This window comes from Nomascus leucogenys, chromosome 10 (assembly GCF_006542625.1).
Source record: "Nomascus leucogenys isolate Asia chromosome 10, Asia_NLE_v1, whole genome shotgun sequence".
Taxonomy (NCBI): domain Eukaryota; kingdom Metazoa; phylum Chordata; class Mammalia; order Primates; family Hylobatidae; genus Nomascus; species Nomascus leucogenys.
The window spans coordinates 95,348,800-95,367,348 of NC_044390.1; the positions used below are offsets into that span (position 1 = coordinate 95,348,800).

The 18,549-nt window shown below is 45.1% G+C and overlaps 1 protein-coding gene across 1 annotated transcript in view; it reads left to right on the top strand.

Annotated features, from left to right (window-relative positions):
• The first annotated feature begins 3,143 nt into the window (after nt 1-3,143).
• Nucleotides 3,144-18,549, top strand: part of TMEM132C (transmembrane protein 132C) — a 453,190-nt gene continuing 437,784 nt past the window's right edge. Inside the window, exon 1 of the mRNA XM_012509870.2 lies at nt 3,144-3,233. Coding sequence (XP_012365324.2) covers nt 3,149-3,233 — 85 coding nt within the window. The 5' untranslated portion in view covers nt 3,144-3,148. The remainder of the gene's footprint in view (nt 3,234-18,549) is intronic.

Genomic DNA, 18,549 nt, shown 5'->3' on the forward strand with positions numbered 1-18,549 from the left:
TTTTTCTCCCTTTTTTTCTTCTTCTTCTTCTTTTTTTATCTCTAATAGTAAGCACCATAGTCAGGACTTGATACTGAGTTTGCAGGATGACCATAGCTGTTTCATGAGGCCAACATATAGCCCTTCTTTTCCATGTCCATGGCAATACATACCCATATTGTCCCCTGTCTACAGGTAGACAATGCAAGAAGCCTTTGAACTAAAATCACGAGTTCCATCCCTCATTTTATGCGATATTAACAATTTAACATTTAAGCATGAACGAAAAAATCCGAAGTTGCCTCATTGACTTAGGAACCCTGAGACCCTGTGGAAGCAGCAGGTTTCCTCTTTCCAATCATTCTCCTCTCCCGTAAATTATGTTAAGTGCTTCCATGTGCCCACAGTCCTTAAGGAATTCTGCAACAGCCTTTGAGGAGATTAGCAGCCTCTGATGTTCCTTATGAAATTCAGAAAGCCATCTGGAAGTAATCTAAGTTAAGGAATTAATGATTTGGGGGTTAAATGATACATGACTTAAAAAAAATAAATATGGAAAACTTTATTAGCCCATGAACCTCAATTTTTGTGGATTTACCTATGAAAGAGAAATTGACTATGTCATCTGTTTTATTTGTTTGTTCAGTTTTGTGTGCATGTTTGTTTGAGTGCTCTTGAGAGGGACACGCAATAGATTAAATGGAGTCCTAAAGGAAGGTTTGCAGAGAAGCTTTCATTTGCTGGGTCTCCTGAAGTCTCTCACAGGGGCTGCCCGGAGGCATCATAGTCTCAAGGGGCATCTGTGATTCAGGAGCACCTGAAGACAGTGGATGCCTTTGGGGTACTGTGCAGTGAGCTTATCTGACTGAGAATCCTCTCCCCACTCCAACCCCATGTTGAATTAGTATTTATTTTGCTGTGGCTTGTTCGATAGCCCCTGGTTTTGATTATTTGCATCATAGAGATGTAGTCCAGGACCTGACTTGTCTTTGCAGTAGGGACAGCAATGTTCTGTGCCAAAAGGAAAGAAATGATGTGGAAAGAAGCTACATTATGAGGCTGCATAGAACAGGGGAGTGGAGGGCACTTCTTTGGGTTTTTTTTTTCACTGTTATCCCATAGGGAGGAGAGAGGATAAGGCAGATTCCCATCCTCAGTTACAAACAATGGGACACGTTGTGTATTTCTCCCTCATGCTGGGAACATTTAAATGAAAAAAAAATATTTATTCCCCGGTGATGTTCAGGCTCAAAACACTGAGAATAAAACGTACCTTCCGTTTTAGGAGCCCAAATCCACTTTATAACTGCCCCCTGCCCCCAAGGTCAGGTCTACTCTAGCTGAATGTACTGAAGAATGGGGCGATTATCAGCATAATCCACTTTAAAAATCAAGTATCTGTTATCCAGACCTATGAGAATCAAGCTTTTACCGTTCCCTTTGGGGCCTGGCTAGTTTTCAAGATGCCTTCTCCCCACATCACGTGAGTAGAGCCGGCCAAGAAAACCAGGGAGACATCTCCCCCACAGCCTGGCCCAGACTTCCGGGCCCCGCCCCAGGAGAAAGCCTCCCACTCTGGCCAGTGCCCTGCAAAGCCTTCGCCCCACCCCGCCCCAATTTCTCCTTAATGTCTAGCTCATTCCTTAGGGGCTGAGTTGGGAGATAAGACTTGGGGTTGCAGTTGCTGGGGATCATTCGTTTACATATCTCTTCTTTCAATCAAGGATTTCTTTTTTCTTTTGAAATTCTTTCCTGCACTGATGGTGAGAAAAGACCCCTCAGGCTTCCTTTTGATGTTGGACCGAGCCAGCCCACGGTGAGAGGGGATGCTGAGCCCGTGGTGAGGAGCTCAGGACAGAAGGGGACGTCCAGAGACCTCCGAACCCGTGGCCCTTCACTCCCAGTCACAAGGGGGAGTCGGGGTCCCGCCCTCAAACTGCTCAGACCACGCCTGGCAGAAAGACCCGAGCATAAGCATCAGGAACCGCACAGAGAAGCCGCTGAGATCACCTGGGATCACCACCATGAGGGAGGCCAGCGCTGGAGAAATCAGAGGGAAAAGATACAGAGAACGAAGTGGGGTGGGGAGGGCAGATCTTCCTTGCCTGAGTCTGCAGAGAAATTGCTTATTGCAGGAGCAAGTCTAGAGAGGGGCTGTTCCCCACCCCCTGAAAAGATAATAAAACACACACTATGGAGGGGGGAGATGATTGGGGAGTGGAAGCCCCACAGACATGCAGTGAAAAATGATCCTTTCTTCCCCGCTGCGTTCTAATCCCCTTCCCAGAGACACCGCTATGATCTCGTGCCTCGCCCCCTCCGCACACACACAGGTGCACACCCGCATCTGTCTGAGCCCGCACCCCGCCTTCACGCTCCGCTGCGCGCTGCTTTTCCCCGCTCAGTGATCCGGTTAGGAGCTCTCCCCGCAGCAGCTGCGCGGGACTTTGCATTCCAGATGTCCCCAGCCCTCCCGGCTAAAGCAGCGGCCACCTGAAGTTGAGGAATGCGGGGTGACGACCACCAGGTCCCGCAGTGACCACGGGAGGGTGGGGAAAAGGGGTCCAGCTCCGCCTTGAGCGTCGGGTCCCTGGGCAGGACCCTCCGGGCCACAGGCCGCGGTCCGTTGGGCACCCAGGCAGGGGGCTGGGAACGCTGAGTTTCTCTGGGAAGGCGCGGACCCCCGGAGGAGCCGTCCCAGCCGCCTGGGGAGACGCCCCCTCCCCGCCCCGTCTTCTTTCCCGGGCACACCCTCCGTTGCCCGGGCCGGGGGGGTTCTCCATCTGCCGCCCCTCCCGGGGGGCAGGCGCACTCTCTCCTCCCGTACCCTCAATCTGTCCGCGGTCCCGGGGCGCGGCGGGGGCGGGGCCCGGGCGGGGGCGGGGCCGGGGGCGGGGCGGGGGCGGGGCGGGCCGGCGGCTGCGGCGGCTGCTGGAGAAAAGTTGTCCCGGCCGGAGCGCGAGCAGCGGCGGAGCCGGAACCTCCAGAGCCAGAGCCGGAGCTGCGGCGGCGTGGACCCGGCAGGGGCGGGCCTCGGACAGCGGAGACGCAGCGGGCCCGGCCGACCGGGCTGCGGGAGTGGCCCCGGGCATGGGGCGGCCGGCGGGGGCCGCGGGCAGGCGGTGCGCTGCGGGCTGGCGGCGGGCTGCGTGAGCGGCCGGGACGCAGGATGCGCTCCGAGGGTGCGGGCCCCGGGCCGGCGGCGCCGCTGTGCGGGGCGCTGAGCCTGCTGCTGGGCGCGCTTCTGGGCAAAGGTAAGGCCGGGGCGGGTGTCTGGTGCGCCGACGCATGCGAACTTCCCGATTCCGGGGGAGCTCGGGGTGAGGGCAGCCGAAGCGAGGGGTGCGGCGGGGACCTCGGTGGGGGCGCGGATCCCATCAAGAGCGCTTCTGCGGATGCCGAGCCGCCCCCCTAATCCAGAAGGGCGCCGGGATCCGGGCAAGTTAGGCTGGTCCCGAGTCCCGAATCTCCCACCCCGGACCCCCCAGACCCAGAGCTGCCCCGCGGACGAGGAGGGGGCGTGGCTGAGGGACACGGTGTTTGTTGCCCATCCCTGAGTTCCGTGGGGACCTGCCCCAGCCCCAGCACAGTCACCCTGTGGAACTGGCATCCAGGAGAGGTGCTCCGCTCTGTGCGCCCCTTCCTCCCGGCTGTGTGCTCGCTATCCACGGCTCCCCATCCACAGCTTCGGCACTGTGGGGCTGGTGCTCCAGAAGGGAAGGCCCGGTTCTTTGCATGCCCTTTCCGCAACCGGTCTCTGTGCTGGCCCTAGAGGAACGCTCACCCATCGCGCAGCTCACCAGGGACCCCAGCTTGGCAGAAACCAGGGGCTCTCTGCGGGTTCTCTCAAATGAGTCCTCTGTGGTTTGGGAGCGCGGATGGGGAGGTGGGTGCGCCCCTCGCGTTGGGAACTAGCTCACCAGCGGTCCTGTCCGGAGCTCCTTCACCTCAGTGTCCTCTTCTCTACAATGGGAGTGACGGCCCTGCTTTGGGTTGGAGGAATTTAAAGGAGCTAACGTATGGCTCCCGCAGGGCTCACAAATGGTAGCCGTGTGGTTTTTCCGACCTTTATTATTATGTGCGTGTGCGGCCGAGTGGCCGCGCGGATCCGGCGGCGGGAAGGGCGGAGAGAGGCGGTCTCCAGCCTCAGTAGCCGCGGGGCAAGCGGGGAGCAAGGCCTAGGCTCTGCCAGGGACAGCGGCTGCCCGAGTCCCGGGGCGCGTCCAGGGCGTAGAAAAAGGAGAGCGTCGCTTTCCTGCTGCCCGCGCCTTGGCGAAGGTCTCGGGTTCATTTGGTTAAACCGAGGTGCGCACATGGGTGCCCTGAGCCTTCGTGCGGCGCCGCGGGTCCGGTATTGGCCCCAGGCTCTGAGCAGAGAACCCTCAAAGCCACCCCCTCCCGCCTAATGCTCAGAGGCTGAGCTAGAAATGCATTGAGAGAGACAAGTTGTCAATGGATGTTTAAAAGTAGCGTTTGCTTTTCAAAAGTCATTCCGCACCGCCTGAAAATCCAGAAAAATCTACTTTCCTTGAGGCTGCGCTTTCTCATATACACCAACCAGACAAGTTTGCTATGTTTTATATAAGTGTTCCTTTCTTCTAAGCGCTCCAGGTAGAGAGGAGGGGGGGTGAGAGAGGGGGGAAGAAGGAGTGAGAGACGAGGGAAAGGGGGGGCAAGTCGGGGTGGGGGTGTAGGAGAGGGGGGCACTTTTCTATTTTATTTGAAAGAATCAGCAGTCACAATCTGGTGCCTGAATTCTGCTGTTAATTAGCTCCAGGTTCCTGCGTTTCTAGGATTCAGTTTTCCTAGATGCAAAGTGGCCATTGAAGAATTCCCTTCCCAACCTACCTCCCAGCAGTTTTTTGTTGATAAAATGACTGAATGGGTAGAAAGCACTTTGCAGAGGAAGGCGGTGCTGATTGAGCAGGGCGTGACCGACCTCCTCCAGGTTTCGCCCCTTGCCCTTGAGAGAATTTATCCAGGTGAACTGGATGTTCCCTTTAAAGCAAGTGTGGACTGTTCTTCATTAAGGCTCACATTCTGTGTGTGTGTGTGTGTGTGTGTGTGGTGTGTGTGTGTGTGTGTGTGTATCCAGAGGATTTTACTTTTGATTAAGAGAGTGGCTGTTACAGATGTCCATGTGTTCAGTGCTGGAGGCAGTGATTTGGCTGGAAAGGCAACTGGGACTGGATTTGAAGCTGATATTTGCACAGCAAGGGGAAGTGCTGAAAACTAGGGACCTAGCGAAGCTCCACCCCTATCCCAAACCGCCCCTGCCCTCTAGCTAAGTGCAACCTTGGTTTGATGGGGCTTTCTTTCCATGCTTTTTGCTTTACAGAGTTTACCACGTGATTTGGGGGTGCATAAGGGCCTGCAACTTATCATCTGCAAAATACATTTTCCATTTGTTTCTCATGATCAAAAGCAGCAGTTCATTCCCCCCTCGGATTCTTCCACACGTAAAGCGTTTGCACCATAAGATATCTTCTAGAGAGGAAAGTTTGCTGACCTTGTTTACATTTCTGCTGTCTTAAAAAAAAAAAGCCATCTCTGTCTCTTCCTGCACACGGATTTAAGTGCTGATTTCTGGAATCCTTGAAAGCACTGATTAATTTTTAATACCAATTGTCTGTTTATTTTTGACTGTGGATTTAGAGGCTTTGCAATTTGTCGGCGTTCAGAAAAGGCAGAATTGTTCTTGGGAGGTTCCATAAATAGGACAGGGCATTGAAAGAAAGAAATCTTTTCCTAAGATTTAAGACCTGGGCTGAGGCAGGAGAGGCAAAACATCCTTGAATTAGAGGTTGATGTATTGTGCCTGTATAAAGCAAGTGGAAGGGCGGTGCCAGGCTGAGATGCCCTCAGAAGTTTAGTGATGGTTGTTAGTCACATATGAGACCTTCTGGGAAGCTTATGTGGGACCACAATCTCTTTTCTGAAATCTGTGGGGGCAAATATATTTCAAGATTCAGAATTATTGAGATCTTTGAATGACAAGATAGAAGGAAAGGTAGAAAAATAGAGGCATGAAGTCATATGCATGTGTGGTATGGCTCCCTTAGTCTTCGTCTGGAGTTGTAGCCGGTAATTGCACGTCGTGCTGACTTTGTGTGCAATGTATGAGTCTTTACCTAAAGAAAGATAATAAGACCCCAAATAGCTTGACTTCAGATCAGTGTTGGCCACTGAATGAATTAAATATAACCAACCAGCCAAACCTTGAGATTGTCAGTGCTTTAGGGGTTTTGGGTTTCTGGTAAGGGATTTAGGGTCTATGGCAGGGGTGAGAAATAGGACCCTCCTAGGATGTCATCAGGGTAGAGAAGCCCCTCTCAGCCTACCCACATTCGTGCTGCCACCAAAGAATGATGCTCATGTCTTGTCCTGCATACACTTACATGTGTACACTTAGCACAGACACATAGATTTTCTTTTCATCCTTGTCCCTTCTTATCCCTCAAGTCGAAATTCCTTACCGTGTTTTAGCCTCTTAGTAGTTATTGTAACTTCTTGGAAATCATTCTATTAAACCATCAGATCCGAATGTGTCCTATTATAGTTCTTCTTCTATACCCACATTTCTTGACTAGTGCTTGCAAACTTCAGGACCCGCAGACAAGTACTGTTTTATCCGTACAATTTTTTTTCAAAGGCTCCCAACATTTAAAAATTGTGAGAGTTGGTCAGGCACGGTGGCTCACACCTGTCATTCCAGCACTTTGGGAGGCAAAGACGGGTGGATCACTTGAGGTCAGAAGTTCAAGACCAGCCTGGCCAACATGGTGAAACCGCATCTCTACTAAAAATACAAAAATTAGCTGGGCGTGGTGGCGGGGGCCTGTAATCCCAGCTACTCGGGAGACTGAGGCATGAGAATCACTTGAATCTGGGAGTTGGAGGTTGCAGTGAGACAAGATCACGCCACTGCACTCCAGCCTGGGTGACAGAGTAAGACTTGGTCTCAAAATAATAATAATAATAATAATAATAATAATAATGAAATGAAAAGAAATGGGAGCATTCACATAAAAAAATTAGGATTTCCACAATGTGTGCATATATCAAATCATCATGTTGTACTCTGTAACTGTATATACATTTTATCTGTCAATTATAAAAAAGATTTTATTTCTAGTTTGCTAGAAGTTGCATATAGAATTTTATCAAATGCTCTTTTGCATCTACTGAGAAGATCAAATAAGTTTTCTCCTTCATTATGAAAAACAAATTAGGATTTCCAACTTCTCTCAAAAGTGTCGAGAGTCTGCCAATCTTGGGTGTAGTTTCTTTTGTGGCTACCTTGTGCCAAAGCTGAGCAGGGGTGTCCTCCTCTGGAGAGTGTGTTTATTCAGGTCCTCTCTTCCTCTGCTCACTCGCCTGGCCCTTCCCTTAAGCAGTTGAGTTTTGCTTCAACCTCTTCTTCGTTCATCTCACTGTTCACTGTTAGCTTAATCACAAGGGTGGCTATAGTCACGCAGAGAAGAGCTCAGCACTCTCAATTATATTAGTAGTTAACACCACCGTGAGCAGAGGTTAAAACAAAGCCTTTGGATGTATTAGATATTTCATACATCCATAGTCATAAAAAGCAAGGTTAATAAAAATGTGTCTTTGGTGTATTAATTGAAGTGAAGGAGAGTATTACTGAATTAATGGAATAAGTGGAACATCTGATTGATAGAACATTTTTACAGCTATCTACTTTGTTTAAAAGCCAGGCTTATTAAAGTAAAATTTGCACACAATAAAATTCACCTCTTTGAGTGTATAGTTCTAAGTTTCGACAAATGCACACAGTCACGTAAACATCACTAGGATTGCGGTATAGAACATGCCCACTGCTCTCCAAAATTTCTATTTGCCTTTGTAGCCCCCTCCTTCCTCTACCTCCAGTCCTGGCAACCACTGATTTGTTACTTGTCTCTAGAGTTTTACCTTTTTCAAAATGTCATAAAAACAGGATCATGCAGTATGCAGCTTTTGGATCTGCTTTCTTCTACTTAGCAGGATGCATTTGATAGTCATCAATGTATCAATAGTTTGTTCCTTTTCAATGCTGAATGGCATTCCATTGAATGAATGCACCACAGTTTATTTCATACTGAAAAGACATTAAAATTATGCAAGTTTTGGGTAATTATGAAAAATGTTGCTATAAATATTCACCAACAATCTTCATACAAACATATATTTTCATTTCTCCTGAGTAGCTAGGATTGGGATTGCTAGGTTGTATGCAGACTGTATATATAAATTCATAAGATACTGCAAACTCTTTTTAAATATAGTTTTAGCAGTTTGCATCCCCATCAGCCATGCATAATAGTTGGTTTGTATCTTCAGCAGCATTTGATATTATCCATTTTGTTCTGATTTTGTTTAGTCATTCTGATAGGTGTATAACAGGCATTTCTTTGAGGTTTTAATTTTTGCTGTCATGACTAATAATGTTGAACATTATTTCTTGTGCTTAATTGCTGTCCTTATATTGTCTTTAGCGAAGTATCTTTTTCAAATATTGTACCCACTTTTTATTGATTATTTTCCTGTTAACGATTTTTCAGAGTGCTTTATATATTCTGAATGCAAGTCCTTTGTCAGATAAGTGTTTTACAGATAGTTTCTCTGAGTATGTGTCTTTGGAAGAGCAGAGGTTTTACATTTTAATGATGTTTAGTTTATTAATATTTTCTTTTAGTTATTGGGTTTTTGGTGTCACATCTAAGAAAGCTTTGCCTAACCCAAGGCCACAATGATTCCCTACGTGTGTATAGTGTTGTTCAGGTCTTCTCTATTCCTACTGATCTGTTTGTTCTGTCACTTATTGAGAGAAGAGTATTGAGATCCCCAACTATGTTATGGTTTTGTCTATTTTTATTTTAGCTCTGACAGCTTTCGTTTCATGTATTTTGAACACTGTCTTAGATACATACTTACTTAGGATTTTTTTGTTGTTGTTCAATCAGTCCACTTTTATGTAATGCCTTTATTTATTCTTAGAAATATTTCTTGTTCTATAATCTATTTTATCTGATATTAATATAGCCACCTCACCTTTCTTTTGATTGGTATTTTTATGGTAATATCTTTTTCATCTTTTTACTTTTAACTTGTGTCTTTATATGTAATGTTAGTTGTTTATAGGCAGCATATAGTTGGGTTTCACTTGTTTATCCAATCTGATAATCTCTGTCTTTTAAGTGTAATGTTTAGGCCACTTATGTTTAATGTAATTATTCATCTATTTGTATTAAGATCTACCATTTTGCTCATTGTTTTATTTATGTTCCATCTGCTCTTTATTCTTCTTTTGCTCTTTCCCTACCAGCTTTTATATTGTGTATTTTTTTATGGTTCCATTTTATCTCCACTATTGGCTTACTGTTTATACTTCTTTTTAAATTTTAGTCATTGCTCTATGGCTTACAAAATACAATTTTAATTAATCATTACTTGCATTCAAATTATGTTACAGTGCTTTGTATGCTACATAAGAAATTTACAACAGTATATTCCTTATACTGTTTTCCTCTACTATATGTTCAAGTACATGCACTCACATACCCTAGGTGTGACTAAGAGAATTGTCATTTAAAAATTATCTTTATGTCTATTAAAGAAGAATAAAAATTGTATTAATGGTGTTGCTTTTGTTTCTAAGTGGGTACTTCTGATGTTCTTAAAACCAGTTTCTCTTCAAGATGTTATTTTCCTACCTGTGCACTGAGCTCCCTTGTTTTATATGCCTTTAGGAACTTAGAAGTTGCTGCATTCAAGGAGAAAACAAATGCGAAATACAACCCATCTGGAGTCTAAGTCAGCAAAATTTCCAGGACAATGGATTCTAGTTACTCTCCCAGAGAGACTGATTTCTTGTCTTCTACAATGCGTACACATTTTTTTTTTCCTGATTAAGGATGTTCTTAATAATGTGTTAGGAATGTTGAGTTTACACTTGCAGCTGGCTGGGATCCTAAAGCAACCCAAAAACTTAGTATAGAAGACCATGTCTTTTCTATGTATAACATTTTTTTCTTTCTTCTCTCAATACCCTTCATTTTGCCAGCAACATGGTGAGTTATCACTTATGGACTAATTAGGAAGGCTCAGTGGCACATATACACCATGGAATACTATGCAGCCATAAAAAATGATGAGTTCGTGTCCTTTGTAGGGACATGGATGAAACTGGAAAACATCATTCTCAGTAAACTATCGCAAGGACAAAAAACCAAACACCGCATGTTCTCACTCATAGGTGGGAATTGAACAATGAGAACTCATGGACACAGGAAGGGGAACATCACATTCCAGGGACTGTTGTGGGGTGGGGGGAGGGGGGAGGGACAGCATTAGGAGATATACCTAATGCTAAATGACGAGTTAATGGGTGCAGGAAATCAACATGGCACATGGATACATATGTAACCTGCACATTGTGCACATGTACCCTAAAACCTAAAGTATAATAAAAAAAAAATAAATAAAAAAATAAGCTCAAAAAAAAAAAAAAAAGAAACAAAAGCTTAAGTTTGAGCTTCTGTTCCACCAGTTCCTGGATGAATTGGTCAGAAGTCTTTGGTTGTTAGCAACAGAAACATCTCAATACCTTAATTGCTTATTACTAAGTTATAAGAGATTGGAAGCTGTTGACTCCAGAGAAAGCTGAAGGACGAGGTTTTCTATGAGCAGGAAGCTGCCAGGTGCTGGGTTCCTGTAGCTATAATTGTCTGGCTTCTTTAGGGTACCATAGTTGGAAAACAGGAACCATTTTACTTATTTTTGTCTCAGTGCTCATGTTTTAGATTCCAGGATGAAAGAAGCCTATACCTTGGCTAAACTTTTCACCTGGGGAATTTAAAAAATACCAATCCCCAAGCCTTATCCCAAACCAATGGAATCAAACTCTTTGGTAGGGATGGAGTAGGGGTGGGTGTAGAGGCAGGGCTGATCAGTTTTACTGTTTAAAAGCTCTTCAGTTGATTCTAACTGTCAGGGATGCACACAGATTGTGTAGGCCCATCTCTATTTAGAAAGGTGTAAGACAGCCTCATTAATAGTTCCATCATTTTGTATCCAAGGGGAAAGGATTTTCCTCCCAGAGAAAAACTGAAGAGCTGTTACTAAAGGAAGATGTGATGGATGCTGGATGAAAAATCAACCGATGTTCATTCCACTGGCCCTAAGACCTAGTGTATGTAGTGAAAAAATAAAGGACAGCTTTTCTGAGCCTCAGTTTTGTTTTATAAGTCGGGGTTCCCCAACCCTCTGGTCATGGTTTGGTACTGGTCTGTGGCCTATTAGGAGCCAGGCTGCAGAGCAGGAGGTGAGTGATGGATAAGCGAGCAACGCTTCCTTTGAATTTACAGCTGCTCCCCATCACTCACATTACTGCCTGAGCTCTGCCTCCTGTAAGATCAGCGGCAACATTAGATTCTCATAGAAGCATGAATCCTATCATGAACTGTGCATGCAAGGGGCCTAGGTTGCGTGCTCCTTATGAGAATCTAATGCCTGATGATCTGTCACTGTCCACCACTAGCCCCCAAGATGGGATGGTCTAGTTGCAGGAAAACAAGCTTAGGGCTCCCACTGAATCTATGTTATGGTGAGTTATATAATATTTTATTATATATTACAATGTAATAATAATAGAAATAAAATGCACAATAAATGTAATGTGCTTGAATCATGCTGAAACAATCCCCCCACCACCTGGTCTGATGAAAAATTGTCTTCCACAAAACTGGTCCCTTTTGCCAGAAAGGTTGGGGACCACTGTGCTAAGAAGGGATAATATCTATTTTATAGGATGGTTGATAATATTTAATGCAAAAGTGGACTAGAGATACTTAGCGCACTTTATGAGTTTCCAAGGGCTGTTGTAACAAACAGGGAAGCTTAATGTAACAAAAATTGATCCTCTCACAATTCTGGGGCCAAAAGTCCAAAATCATATGTTGTCAGGACCATGCACTGTGCTGAGCCCCCAGGGGAGGATCCTTCCTCGCCTTTTCCAGCTTCTCTTGACTCCTGGTGCTCTTGGCTTGTGGCAGCATCACAGCAATGTTTGCCTCTGTCTTCACATGGCCGTCCATTCTAAATGATCCTTACCTGTCTGTCTTATAAGGATACCAGTCATTGGATTTATAATCCACTGTAATCCAGGATGATCTCATTTCAAGATCCTTAATGACATCTGAAAAGAGATTTTTTTCTTAAGCAAGGACATATTCACAGGTTCTAAGTGGACATTCACTTTTGGGGCCACGCAAACTATTCCATGCGGTAAGACTTGGCATATAGTAAAGTTCAGTAAGTCAGGGCCATCATTATTTGTATTATTAAAGCCATGGAGAAGAAGAATCCACAGTACAATACAATGGAAACCTTACATAGATATTTTTTTAAAAATAACTGAGAATAATTTAAAACACAAAGCAAAGAAAACAGAACTGTGCATTCAGCAATATCAGGGAATAGGAAAACTGGTCAAGTGTGAGGTGTTTGTTTATTATAGACCTAAACAGAGAGCCAAAGGTTTATATTCTGAGACATCCCTTGACCACTTCATGCTTAACTACAGCTTAGGCATAATTCCATCTGGCTTAGTGTTAGGATATTCTTGACACAATCTTAAAGCTCCCCTTCTCCCTCTGAGTTCTCAGAGTCGTGAAAACCATCCAGAGCAGGCCCCATTTCTCTCTTAGGTTAATTTTTTCTCCCAACTCTGCAGTTGACTTTTTTCATCCTTCTTGCTCAATTGGTCCCTCTGGCCCCATAATTATGTTTGCTTTTGCTGCGTTTCCTCACTGTCTCTGCGGACCCAGATGCTGTAGAAATGTGGATCGAACACTAGCCACTTTGGCACACAGTATTCTACTAGCAAGTCTTTGAGGCAACAAGGGACTCTCATATTCTCAAAATAAAGGAACTTGAAGAAAACCACCTCCTGCCTTTAACACACACGTGTGCACACACGCGCACACGCACACACACACACAATTCTAGGCTAGTTTCTGGTCTTATCATTGAGTTACAGCTTAGTGATGATTTTAAGACAAAACATACAAACAAAAAAGAACAAACTCTTACTTATGCCATTAACAAGGTATTCCTGAAAATGTGATTTTTGTCTCCACTGGAAACAATGAGGTTGGGTTTGACACACAGAAGCAGTTTTCCCTGTCTGTTTGATGGAAATGGTTTTTGAATATGCACCAAATTATTCAGTTTCTTACTCATGATTCCTCTAGTTACAAATGCCAAAACCCCCAGCTTAAGCAAACCATACCAAAGTCAAAAGAAGAAAAAAAATAATTAGTTCAGGTAACTGCAAAGTCCAGATAGACTTCAGGCACAGCTGGATCCAGGGGCCAAGTGATGTCACTGGACAGTTTCTGTTTCTCCCAGTCTCTTGGCTCCTCTGTCCTCTTTGCTGTCTTCATTTTGGAGAGGGCATCGTTGTCAGCAGCAGCTCCAGGCTTATATTCTGTCCACACAGCATACTCAACTAAAAGAAAGTGACTTCTCACATGGTTATAGAAAAAGTTGCAGGGGTAGATTTTTGGCACTCACTACAGTCTTCGGCCCACTCACTGCTGACTTAAGGGAATGGGGTTTTCTGATTATGCAGATCTTAGGCACAGGAATTCTGGGAGCCTGGGTGTGAGGTCACTTCCACCCACACCACTAAGATAGAAGGTGTGATGATGCCCAAACACAGGTGGAGCTGTATCAGAAGATGGGGAATGAATGCCCAGCAGGCAAAACCCTATTCACCAACCAAATGAGCAAAACGAAGGGAATCAAAAGCCACTGGATGGCTGCTTGTCACGGGTGTGCTCCACACTGTGGGGGCAGCTTGTTTCTCCTGCCTACGCAGGACCTCCACATGGGAGGTCAGCTTGTTTCTCCTGCCTACGCACAAACAACAAAGTCCAGGACCATCTCAAGTTAGGAGGGTGACCTTCTTTATCTCTCACCGCATCTCTACTTCTGGGTGGCTTTTTCTCTTTTCTGCTTGTCTTGACCTTCATTCATTCTTCTTTCATTGATATCCAGCCATCCAACATCCCTCCAGTAAGAGATGGGCACTGCAATAATAGCATCTTCTATCACTGACCTCCTCTTGCAGACAAGGAGACCTTGCTTTCAACCCCAGGTGCTCACCCCCAGGACCGTTCGATCCCTGGGCTGAGTTGCTAAAGCCTGCCAGTTTCTCATGCTGCAGCTGTATACGGTGACCCTAAAAGGCTTGCCCCCCCGGCATCCTGATTTATGAGAACAAAAATCTCAGGGGAAGTCTATGTTTCAGGGCATTTGTTCTGCTCCGGCTCTGTTCCGTCTTTCCTGCTTCCTAAGTGGCAATAGGTTCTTATCTTCAATTTATGTAAATCTTTTGGGTTGCTACACAGCCCCGGGTTACCATTTTCTTTATTTTCCACTTTTTAATTGTAAGCAATGAATTGACTGAGAGAGCAGACTTTTCTCATTTGCCTTCAAACTCAGTGTTTTCATCTGTCGTGTTCATATCCTATTAACTAAATGACATTTCCTAGCTGGGATCTCTCACTGCCTTCTCCTGGTCAGTTGTCTCCCTGGCCATGTCCTGGCCCTTGACCCCAGCCTGTCTCCCTGCGGCACCGATGCCATGGAGGTGACAGCTGGCAGTGGTTTGGCTGTGTGGTTGCCCATTAGTTCTGGGTGGGAAGGGGTCCCCTCTACCATTCACAGAGGCAAGAAGCCTGCAAACAGCAGCTTTTTACTAATCCCCATTGGTCAGGGTGTCCATGATGACTAATTTTTTGTCTTAACTTGTGTGGGCCACAGTTCCCAGATACTTGTTCAGACTTGATTCTATATGTATGTGTATGTGTGTGTGTCTGTTTGGGTGAGATTAACAAATTGGTGGATGTTGATAAAACAGGTTACTCTGCATAACGTGGGTAGGCCTCATCCAATGAGTTGAAGGCCTGCAGAGATCAAAAGGCTGACCACCCCAGAGACAAGAAGGAATTCTGCCAGTCAACAGCCTTTGGATGGGAACTGCAACATTAGATCTTCGGTGGGTCTCCAGCCTGCCAGCCGACCCTACAGATTTTAGACTTGCCAGACTCCACAATCGCATGAGCCAATACCTTAAAATAAGTTTCTCTCGGTATATACTCACCCTATTGGTTCTATTTTCCAGGAGAACCCTGAGTAATAGAGGGTCCTGGAAGATCTGGTCCCAGGCAAAGGGAATTTTGTTTTCTCTCTCAAATATCTCACCTGTCTATTCTTCAAGCACACTCATTATCTTCATTCCTTGAAGATAATGGATTCCCAGAACTGGCCACATAAAAGGAATAAATTTCAGAGACAGAATTGGTGCTGTCATTTTTTTATTATTATTAAATCACTGCTAATCCTCTAGAGACAGTGCTTCCTTTGTTCATTAGCCCGACGGGAAGATTTAAATGTCCACCATCCTCAGCAAACACCAGCTGCATGTTTAAGCCCTTCTTGACTAGTGGTCAGATCATGTCCTCTGCCTCAGATTCTCTAGTGTCTCCCATCATATTCAGAGATAACGCCACAGTCTGTGCAGTGATCTACAAGGCACTCTGTAATCTCTGACCCTGTAGCATCCTTCTGACCTCATTTTCAACCCCACACTCTGCTCCAGTCCCATGGGCCTGCTTGCTGGGCTCACCACACCAGATAGACTCCCACCACAGGGCCTTTGCACATGCCTGCTGTGGGGTAACTTGTAGATACCCTCATGACGCACTTTCAGCTTCTCAGATCTGTGTGCCAAGGGCACCTCCTCATGGAAGTCTCCCTATGCACATTGTCTGTTCTCCATTCCTGCCCTTTCTGTGCCCTGTCCCTATTTTGTCCTTTCTCTTTGCACTTATCCCCTCCTGATAAATTATAACTTTGACTTATTTAACTGTCTTCCCATTCCCTAGAATTAAAGCTCCATGAGCACAGAAATTTTAGCCTATTTTTTCATGGTTGTATTTGTCTATTTTGCTGATGGCTGTTGTACCTCTGGTATTCTGGTGTGGCCCTGAATGTTTGATAAATGAATGAACGGACAAGTGAATAAATGACTTCAGTCTGTCTTTGGCTTCTCATATTATCTGTCCTTCATTCTGAGCCAGTCTCATGAATCTTGCTAGCCCAAGATTCATGCTGCCTGCTATATACATGAAAATGGGGAGGTAAGTTTTATATGCCAGAAATCTCTGAAGGCCACCATTTTATTAAAGGTCTCTAGCTGAGAACGGAGCCTGTCTTCATCTCTTCTCTCCGTCAGCCACTCCAGGGAAGTGTCCCCGTCAATTTGAGGTGAGAGCGCCCGAAGAGGGGTGTGATACACAGATTCACATGCTGGCCAGGGGCAACATTATCAAGTCGCCAACTTTATTTCTGAGTTGTCCCACCCTCCCTTGTATCCATCTGCCTCTTACTTTCAGGTGACATATAGGAGGGGCTCCTTCCTTGTAGACAAGAGAGTCTCAAAACTGACCACATTAAAGGGATAAACTTCAAACACAGACCAGAATTCTATCATAAATAGTGAAAAGCATCCTAATATCTTTATATAAGGAAAACATGCTTAAATTCAGTTAACTTAATAGCGTAATCACTAGAATAATGGGGACTGACTACTAATGAGTATAAGGTATCTTTTGAGTGGATGGAAAGATATTATAATGAGGCATCAGATGTGACTTGATCTGGGTGTTCGATGATAACATTAGAATTTGTTTAAAAAGTAATTTACTTGGCCTGTTATACTGTTGGCCTCCTTATTAGGTTCTGATTTGTGGCTCTTGGAAGTTCCAGGTTTACATGCTTGAGGGGTCAAATCTCTCTCTCCCAATAATCCCAGCAAAAGTCATACTGTGTTTCGTCGGCTCTGTTTGTTTCATGTGCCCGTTTCTGAACCATTCAACCCAGTCAGTAGAAAACAATGTGCTCTAACTATCCAGGCCAGGGAGCTGTGGGAGGAGGTCATATGGGCTAGAAGTGGGATGCAGCGAAAAATGTGGGTGTTGTTACCAGAAAAGGGATGAATTATTGAGACCAGAAAAAGAATGATATATATTCCTACGTCTCCAGCTTTGAGAGTGTGATCAACAGAGGTCACAGGAACATAGAAGAGTCATGCAAGCAAGTTGTATCTCTTTCCCTCTCAGAAGTCTACTTGGGTTAGTATCTATGAACAGGAGGCAGCATGAAGATGTGTTTTCCTAATTGAGTTTGTGTCATACTTGCCTGAAACCAAGGATAAGAAAACATCATTTATCACTCAGCTGTCAACCCAGGCTGCCTTCAATATAAGAGGCAAAATGAGATAGATACAAGAGGTGGCCCAAGTGCCAGTTGGAAGACAGAAAGATGAGATCTAAAACAGGTTTGTTTCAACAAGTTAGGACCCCTTCCTCTCCAGACAGGTCCTGTTTGGGAGGCAAGATCAAGGCTTGGTGGTTGTACTGGCCTGAATCAAATCCCTGCTCCACTGTGTAGACATGGGAAAGCCACTTATAGCACCAAACCTCAGCTTCTGTGTCTGTCATTGGGGCTAGTAGAATGTGTCTCGTGGAGTTATTTAAAAGGGTCAAATGACCTAATGTCTGTTTGTCTTTATTTTTCATTTGCACATTTTGGATACAATCTCCACTGTTCTCTGTCCTGCTCTGAACCCTAGGAGGCTGACCCTGCAAATGGCAACTCCTGGTTCCTGTATCTGCTGGATTCCATAGGGGGCTGACCAGTGGGGACATGGCAAGAGATTGGAGGGCAAGAGAAAGGAGAAGCTGGAATATTTGTTCCCCACTCGCTGCCTGTTTGGGCCCATCTCTGGCTGTGCCTTTGTCTCCCCTTGAATCTAACTCCTGTTGGGTGGCCTCTGTTGAAGATTCCAGCTCCCACTGACCTTCAGGAACACTCCCTTCTCCACTTCCCCCTTCAGGTGAAGATAATGTCTATTTCTTATCTCTAGGTACCCAGCCTCATTATTTCATTTCTTCCATTAGTATGTCCTTCATAAAAGGGACTTTGAACATTGGAGTTGGATTCTCTTTCCTCCTGAGGCTGACACTTATACAAATAAAAACTACTCATACATAGTGGAAAATGACTGGAGTTTTTTGTTGTTTTTATGTTTAAACAAGCTCAAACATTTAGAACATTTCAAAAATAGGTGCCTAGAACTTTTGTCCCATGAACCATCTCAGAGTAACTGGCTGAGTTGATGCTTATCATACCTGAATGTTTTGTTGTGTATTTCATACAAATAAGACATTCTCTTACAAAAGCACAAGATAACATCAAAATCAGAGAATTACCATTGCTGCATTATTACCACACAATACTGTTGTATTATTCCATTTTCACATTGCTATAAAGAATTCCCCTGAGACTGGGTAATTTATAGAGGAAAGAGGTTTAATTGACTCACAGTTCTGCATGGCTGGGGAGGCCTCAGGAAACTTACAATCATGTCAGAAGGCAAAGGAGAAGCAAGTACCTTTTTCACATGGTGGCAGGAAAGGGAGGAGGCAAAAGGAAAAG